A 9,024-nucleotide genomic window follows, 5' to 3' on the forward strand; every position below is an offset into this window, starting at 1 on the left:
GAAGGGTCGGGAGAGTTCCTAAGGCTTGCAAAACGGGCGTGCTGGAGCGCCAGTTCTGGTCTTGGTTGCCTGTTCGGAGAGCGCCGCGTGCCGCGTCCTTACTCGGGTGAAGCGTGACGGGCACGACAGGGGTGCGTCCTGAAGGTGGGGGAGGAGCTTCGGGTGATTTGGCCGCCTGGATTTCTCTGCTTTCCCATTCTTTCCATTCCTTCCTAGTCCAGGCCGGCCTCCATTTCCAGCTGCTGACCGTCTAGCCTGCCCTGATCTGTGAGCAAGGGTCTTCCTCTTCTTACTCCGGGGAGACTGAAGCCGCCATGTGGTGGGGAAAAGAGTACAGTAGCATTTACTGAGTCCTGTAGTAGTCCAATCATTTGGCATCATTGTGTTAATCCTTACAGTAATTCAGCGAGTTAAGTATTACCTTGAGGAAACTGAAAAGATTGCATAGTAAGGCGTGTGCCGGTATTCGAACCCGGATTTTTTGGCTCAGGATATAAGGCACTTTTCTTTTCCTTGTGCTTGCTGTGAGGTTTGCTCCTTACCTTTAAGGAGCTTACAGTGTGTTTAAGAAGTACAGTAATAGGGAAGATTATTTATTGAACTCTTTGGACGTGCCAGGCTCCTTACATGCATTATCTCATTTAGTCTTAATCCCGTGGGGTATATATTATCTGTTTTTCAAGAGAGATTATGAAGTGATTTGCTGAAAGTCAGTGACAAAGCTAGTTTCCAACCCAAGTCTGTTTCAAAGCCCATTTTCTCCTTCCTCAGGTTATATGCCCCCAAAGCGAATGAGTTTTATGTAGGGCTATGGAGTGCTTAAATCCTTCTTGTCTCTTCCCCATTGCCCTCTAAACGCCCTAACGTGACTAACAAGGCTGGCTGTGATCAGATACTTTATCGTCTTGCCAGTTTCATTTGTTTTGTTTTCTTCTCATACTATTCTCCAGTCATACAAAACTTTCCGTTCCTCTCCTGTCAAATTCTGTTTCACCCTCACCCTGCTCTTCAATTGACAGGGATATTCTTCCTTTCCATCCCTGGCTAAGTCCTATTCATTCTTTTTTTTTCTTTTCTTTCTTTCTCTTTTTCCTATTCATCCTTCAAGTGTCAGTTTAGAAATCACTTCCTCCAGGAAACCTTCCCTATCTACCCTTGTCTGGATTAGGTATCACTCCACTGTGTTCCCAATCTGAGCTGTCTCTGTACACAGTGTATAGTAAACTGTCTGTTCACTTGTCTGGATCCAGGCAGAAACTATATCTCTCTTGGTCACTTCTTTGTCCTCAGCTCTAGCATAGTGCTTGGTACATGATAGGTACTCAGTGATCAAATAAATCAGAGACACAGAAAAGGCATTAAGAGGTCCTAGTTTCTTTACAGCCTGTCATGGTAAAATCTGTCCGAAGACTGAGATCATTTCTCTTCAAGCCTTTCTTAAGTTCTTTCTGTACGCTACCTTCTGCTCAGTGTTCTGAAGCAGATGATCTTCGCAAGAAGTTTGGGCAGATACACCTCACATTAAGTACTCTCAATTACCTCACAGATTCATCTCTTGCCCTGGCTGCTACAACTCTCCATTCCTCCCATATGTCAAACCCTACACATACTTGGGTACTCCCCCAAGTGTTCAACTTTGTTCTTCTCTAGCCACAGAATAAGGCCAGTATTAGAAGAGAGATTAATTCTTTTGAGGTGAATCAGAGATAGCTTCTCCAGAAAGGTGACATTTCACCTAATTCAAAATCCATTGGCAGAATCCACTCAAGCTTAATTGGTGTTGTTCTAAGCAGTCTCACATACTTTATTTCATTCCATTTAGTTCAAACCCTTTTGTAGGCCTGCTCTCTGCCAAGGCTAGTGCTGAGGGCACCAAGTTGAATCAGGCCCAATATCCTCAAATAACTTAGTCTCCAAAGAGAGACATATGCATAAATAGGCTATAATAGTGCAGTGGTCAGTATTTATAATAGAAGAACCTCGTATATAGTCATGTTCCTACTCTAACCTTGCCTCCATTGATGTCTAGACACTACCATAGATGTCAACTCAAGGCCATACCTGGGCCCGTCAGGTGAAGAAGGAGGATGAGGAAGAGGACCCACTGGACCAGCTGATCTCCCGCTCTGGCTGTGCTGCTTCCCACTATGCAGTGCAGGAGTGCATGGCCCAGCACCAGGACTGGCGACAGTGCCAGCCACAGGTGCAGGCTTTCAGAGACTGCATGAGTGAACAGCAGGCAAGGCGGCGGAAGGAGCTGCAGAGGAGGAAAGAGCAAGACGATGCCCACAGCTGAGACCCCAAACCATCTATCCCCAGAGGATGGCCTACAGAAACTAGCACCCAGAGAAATCCTGAACAGTGGAAGTGTGTGCCAAGAGGTAGAAAACTCTGGGATAGTCTTTGGGATTAGGGTTGAGAGGCAGGCAGCCATGGGTTTGGACATGACTGTCATAAAGAAAGAATTGTCATATTTTTATGGTGAGACCCACACATCCTCATTCATCTTGTTCCACGAATATTAAATATTGACCAATATTTGCCATGTAAAAGAGTGGGGTTAAGGCATGCTCTTCTATCCTACATCTCGGGGTCAGTGTGCCAAGTACTGAGCTGATAACATGCACATTGAATTTTAGAAGTAAATTCACAATCTAAAGGTAAATGGGTTACCTAATCAGGTCTTCATTTATTCAGTCATTGGTTCAACAACCAGTGTTGATCTTCTCATGTGCCAGGCACTGTTGGAAACTGATGTGATAAATAATATTATTTCTGCCTTCATGTTTAGCCTAGCTTGAGAGACAGAAATAAAACAACATTGGAACGTTAACTAAATAATTCCTGATGATGATATAAATGACTTTATCTTTGATAAGTTGTTCTGGATGTTTCATTCAGTCTAATGGAAGGAAGAAAGCAAATGTGGAAACAAAACACTGAGTGACTCTCAGATGCCAAAGTCTGTTGAATCACCAAATGTAGAGTCTGACCTCAACATACTCCGAACCCAACAAACACGCAATGTTGACTTGACATTTAAAAAGTACATTTAACATAAAATACAGATTTTTCTACTTCTGAAAAATAGAGAAACTGTCAACATGGAACTTATATTCCTACTTAACAATTTGCTGGAGCTGAATACAATCTCTCTTAAGTGGTTGTATTCTCTGGCTCGTAAGTTGCCACCACTTCTCATTTTGCTTCCATGGAATTACATTACCCATTCTATTTCTGCCTAGCCCTGTAAGGCATTGGGAGTGTGAAGGGAATTGGGAGAGTTGACCCGTCACAGAAGCTGGAATACAAAGGGACATATGCTGTCATCATCGTCAGTAATATTTCTTGTGTGTATCACACACATCTCATATTTTATATCTATATAAATTAGAAGCACAAATCTGAAGTATAGCAAGCCCAAACACTACCTTTGTGTTGGTATTTGGGGAGGAGGGAAAGAGAAAAAAGGGGATAAGATAGGAATACCAGTTTAAAGAAAACTAAAATCTAGTTGCAGCCTTCAAGCAGAAGGGGTTGACTAGATGTATATATATATAAAGATGAATCTGTGTACTTAGTACTGTGGGTCATCGGAAGTAGTAGTGGGGACTGGGGTTTTCAGCAAGAATCTCAAGAAGAGAAGGGATTTAGTTGATTTGGAACCTTTAAAGATGAAGTAGATAACTACCTGTTTGTAACATATATAACAGGAAGGATTGCCATCTGCAGCAAATAAAAGAGTACGTAGAATTCAGCAATAAAAAGCAAAAGCCTAGTTGAAAAGTGAACAGTTAAATATACCCCCAAAATAGGAAAATGTAAATATATTCTGCATCACTGATAGCAAGATAAATGCATATTTTAAAAACAGTTTTATTAGTCAATCCTCTTGACAAAAATCCAAGTATTTATAATGACTAGTACTGGTGGGGATGGAGAGAAACAGACACATTCACACAGTTGAAGGGATCATTAGTAGAGCTTTTGGAGAGCAATTTGGTGGGATCTATAAATATTTTAACTATTTAAACAGCAGTTACTCTGTTAGGAATCCTCTTAAATATATTTTACAAGATGTATATACTATTATGTTCATTGCAGTACTGTTTGCAATAGTGAATGAATGGTCACTGTGATCATCATTCCATACATAAGGATTATACAGGGTTGGGCAAAAGTGGGTTTATAGTTCTGAGTACATAAAAGTTTATTCTTGTATTATTATTTATTAATTATTGTAGTTCCCATACGAACAAATGTAAGCCCACTTTTGCCCCACCCTGTATTTGCTTATATATTCAAATCTTACAACAGGAATGTATCTATATAGAAATTAAAATAGAAGTAATACGCCATGAGGTAGGGAGATTCTAGCAGAAAGGGTGGGTGAAAGGACCTCCAAACGAGCTATGTGGAGGTAGCAAGTTTTGGAGGGCTACAGCTGTAACAGGGAGCTAACCCTGGGTGGGTAACAATGTAGTTGAGCCAAGGGTGCTCAAGCCTCTTTCCTCAAGTAAATGAAGGTAAATCCTATTTAATAGGCATACTAAAAGAATTGAATGAGATAATATATAAATAATAAAAGTTGTTAGCATTTATTGAACTATTAACTAATTTCTGGAGAGCATTTAATCCAGGCTGTCTGATTCTAGAGTCTGCTCATTCCCTGTGATATGCTTTCAAATCCCACTGTGCCATTTACTAGCTGGGTGATTTGGGGCACATTACTTAACATCTCAGGCAGTTTTTTCTTTGTAAAAGTGCAGTTATAATGCCTTTCACATAGGCCTCACAACTAATAAATGTAGACCTTCCTCATCGGGTTGTAGAAAGAATGAGTTAATATTGGTACAGCAGGTCTTTGAATAGTTTCTTTCAGTGTCATTTTGTTATGATGATGAGATGTGGTAGGAATTTAACTCTGTTTACATCAATTAGCCTATATAATAAAATTGGTTTCATTATACATCATTTTGCTTAAAGTTGTAGAACCTATTGACGACATTGAGGACTTCCTGTAAAGAGCTTAGAAACAGTGCCTGGCACCTAGTAAGTAGTCACTAAATGTTAGCTATTGTTATTATTCTTGTGTGCTAGTCACTATCCTGAGTTATATTATTTAATCACTCATAACTCTCCATTAACTCACCTTTAAAGAGGAGGAAATAAAGGTCAGATTGAGGATTACAGTCCAAGTGTGTCTTGTTTAAAGCCTATGCTGTTCTCTGCTCTGCTCTTTCACAAACATCTGCTTAGCACAGTAAGTAGCCATATTTACTATGTAAATATTACTATACTTTTTTTAGTGCTTTACAAAAAGGAAACTAACCAGTGCAGGTTGCTTACAGTGTTTTAGATTGGTATGGTGTGTTTGTCTTTTGTCTCAGCTCTACATCCCACAGCTATGGAGCTGGAGTTCAAGGTGGTCCATGCCTATCCCTATACAATCTACCCCTACTACTGCAGAGAGGTTTGGTGTCAAGGGATGAATAGAGAGACCTCTTGGCTGGCTGTCCTTTCTTGGCTAGGTCAAGACTCATGACTTGGTTCTTCCCTGCAAGGTCCTTGGCTGGGGATTTGGCCTGTGCTTAGTGCAAAGATGCACTGTAATGTGTTTTACTAGATGAGTAATAAGATACTCCTCTCACTCTCCCTCCCTCGGGTAAAATTGCCAGACTAGGTCCTGAGCTGCTGACTTTAAAATCCAAAGAGAGCTGGAGCAAGTCCAGGCTGAAACCTTACACTTTCCCACTGTACAGAATGTGGAATGCGAGGGCTTCCTGTTCTGTTCCAGCAGGGATTTAAAGCAGGCAGAGGAAGTGGGAGGGATTCTTTCCTTCTCTAACAGCGATCTTCTGAAAAGTTTTCATTCTTCAGAGCCTGAGTATTTTGTATAAATGATGAGCTGATTCCCTAAACCAGAAATGTCTGAGAATGAAAGGTATTTCAGGGTGAGTTTAAGAACTAAATGAATCATTTCAGATTCTCCAGGGAGATCAGACATTTGAAGATAAAAATGGCACAAAGAGATCAAAGTACATATGAAACAAGCATAAGGCCACTGGCCATCTCCATCTGCGGCGCCTTTGCAGCAGGTCTAGTTTTAGACATGCCCAGTGCATGCTCAGAGAGCTTTTCTTCCTTAAGTACACTTTACAACCTAGAAACAGTGGGAACCAGAGATCTCAGCATTGCTGTGGTGTCTGAATGTCCAAAATACCCAGATTTCATTTCTTTCTCTGCAAATAAAACACCCTTTCAGAATCCACAGTGGGCAATTTCCAGTTCTGGTGGTGGTGAGGGTGTGTGTGTGTGTGAATAAGGCATCCTCAGCCAGAGGAAAGGGACTAACACATGAAGCTGAGGAATCTACTGGCCATCACTAGTAAAACTCCCCATTTGACCCCAGGTCCTTCTTGAAAATTACTGATCTACATAAAAATCCATTTCTAACAATCTCAGTAATGTGCACTGAACCAGGAATTGAGTTACCTGGGGCTATCCCTGGCTGTCACTGGTTAACTGGTGACCTTGTACAAGTCTCCTTCCCTCCCTGACCAGTTAACTCATCTGTAAAATGAAGACCAAAACAGATTATCCCAAAGGTTATGTATTGATAGAGCCAAAACTAGAACCCAGCTATTCTGATTTCCTAACCCACTGACCCCTCTCGTCTCTCCTGCCTATTCCCCTTGTCTTTACAGCAGTACGAGGCATAGTTTAACCCTGACTGAGGTATTCAAAACAAAAGTATGCTGAAGGAGTGAACTACTGATACATGCAACAACACAGATAAAATATTAGGGTAAATGAATGCAGTCAGACACAAAAGGCTACAAACATACTGTATGATATTTAAAAATAGTACTAGACAGGCAAAACTAATCTATGACAACAGAAATGAGATTAGTGGTTGCTTCTGGGGAAAAATGAAACAATGTGAGGGAACTTTCTGGGGTGATGGAGATATTCTTTATCGTGATAGAAGTATAGTTTTCATGGGTGGCTACATTTTCAAGACTGATCAAATATACACTTAAAATCTGTGTTTCACTATATAAAAATTATACCTCAATGGGAAAAAAATCTTTCAAAAAAGTATGCTGAAAAAGTTTAGAAGGGAAGGTAATCTAACATCTACTGAACACTTGCTAGCTTATTATATACATTATCTCCATCTCAAACTCCTAAAAGGGAATTATCCCCATTTACAGATTGGAAAACAGGTTTAATGAGATTTAAATAACTCACCTGAGGCCTCAAAACTAATAAATGTAGAAACTTTGTAATAAACCAGGTTTGTCTGCCTCTTTATAACAGGTTGTCTCAGGGAGGGAGACTTCAACCTAGAGCCAGGAAATTTGCATCCCATTTCACTTCACTGCCATTTGATCCTAAGAAAGTCCATTTCCCTCTGGGCCTCATTAGAGAGTAAAATGAAGCTCATAATTGTTTTGTACCTGAGATTCTAGCAATCAAAATATCTTCTGTCCTTCCCAACAGGACGAGGCATGAGAAATTTCTATTTGCCTCAGGGCAGATTAATCGTGAGCAACAAAGCCCTTTGACTCTGGTTAGAGGATAAAGCATCAACTAGGTCAGTGACACAAGAGCTTCAAGGCGACAGAACCCAGCTGCCTCTTGTTTAAGAGATAAGCCTCACTCATCTCCCAGTGATGTAATGGAAAGTGATGGACTGGGAAACGAGATCTGGATCCTGCTCCTAGCTCTACCAGTGAAGTGCCCTGTGAACCTGGGTAAAGCACTGCCCTTCCTGAGATCCTACACTGCACTTGCTAAAAGAGAGGGTTAGGCTGTCTGGGTCCCAAGGGTCCTTCAGCTTTAATGTTTTGTCAATTTATGAAATCCTGCGCCCAGCTTTCACAAATTGATAACAAGAGAAGGTGGGCAACTGGAAAAGACTGCTGTATCCCAGGTTACAAATGGCATCTATGTGACATTGCCCACATGATACGGGGGTGGTGTGTGTGTTAGTGTACATCTATTTATTCAGCTTTTTATCTTCATGTCACTACATATCCCCCTACTTTACACTCATCCATTAGCTGCTGTTCTTTTATCTTCTCTAAAGGAGTCTCAGCAATGAGCAGTTCTACAACCAAAATATCAGTCCTTGCCTGGAAAATTCTTCCCACACTCCCAGTGGGGTTCACTTGGAAGTCCTGGCCTGCTGAGCCTTAAATTTGAATTCAGAGAAGCATTTTAATTGAGGGCACATGCTATTTTGACAGCACTCTCTTACTGTTATACCTTGGGAGGAAATCTGAGTTTCCTCTTGTTGCCTTTGTAGACCAAGGCAAAGAAACCAAAATAACTTCAGGACTGAAACTGATGAGTTTCAGAAAAGTACATGCAATACTAAGAACGCTCTGCAAATGACATGATACTGTATATAGAGAACCCTAAAGATTCCACCAAAAAAACTACTAGCACTGATCAATGAATTAGTAAAGTAGAGGGAAACAAAATAAATATCCAAAAATCAGTTGCATTTTTATATACCAGTTATGAACTGTCAGAAAGGGAAACTAAGAAAACAATCCCTTTTACAATTATATAAGAAAAAATACCTAGAAATAAATTTAACCAAGGATGTAAAAGACCTGTACTCAGAAAATAAGACACTGAACAAAGAAACTGAAGAAGATACAAATAATTGGAAGCATGTACCATGCTCATGGATAGGAAGAATTAACATCATTAAATTGTCCATACTACCCAAAGCAACCTATAGATTCAGTGCAATTCCTATCAAGATACCAATGCATATTTCACAGAACTAGAACAAATATTCCAAAAATTCATATGGAAACACAAAAGACCCCCAATAGCCACAGCAATCTTGAGAAAGAACAAAGTTGGAGGAAACAAGCTACCTGATACCAAACTATACAAGGACGTAGTAATTAAAACAACATGGTACTCGCATAAAAACAGACATATAGATCAGTGGAACAGAATAGGGAACCCAGAAATAAACCCAGGTGATTATGGTCAATA

At 40.4% G+C, this 9,024-nt stretch overlaps 1 protein-coding gene across 2 annotated transcripts; it reads left to right on the forward strand.

Annotated features, from left to right (window-relative positions):
* Positions 1-23: 23 nt before the first annotated feature.
* Positions 24-5,192, forward strand: COA4 (cytochrome c oxidase assembly factor 4 homolog). Of its 2 annotated transcripts, none has more exons than XM_016208471.2 (2): positions 24-131; positions 2,030-5,192. In XM_016208471.2, exon 2 carries the CDS (start codon positions 2,042-2,044, stop codon positions 2,294-2,296), a length of 255 nt encoding a protein of 84 aa, XP_016063957.1. In that variant the 5' UTR covers positions 24-131; positions 2,030-2,041; the 3' UTR covers positions 2,297-5,192. The 2 variants fall into 2 exon arrangements, with proteins under 2 accessions (XP_016063957.1, XP_016063958.1); XM_016208472.2 differs by lacking the exon at positions 24-131 and adding an exon at positions 221-267.
* The last annotated feature ends 3,832 nt before the right edge of the window (positions 5,193-9,024 follow it).

This window comes from Miniopterus natalensis, chromosome 11, assembly GCF_054644295.1.
Source record: "Miniopterus natalensis isolate mMinNat1 chromosome 11, mMinNat1.hap1, whole genome shotgun sequence".
NCBI classification, from domain to species: Eukaryota; Metazoa; Chordata; class Mammalia; order Chiroptera; family Miniopteridae; genus Miniopterus; species Miniopterus natalensis.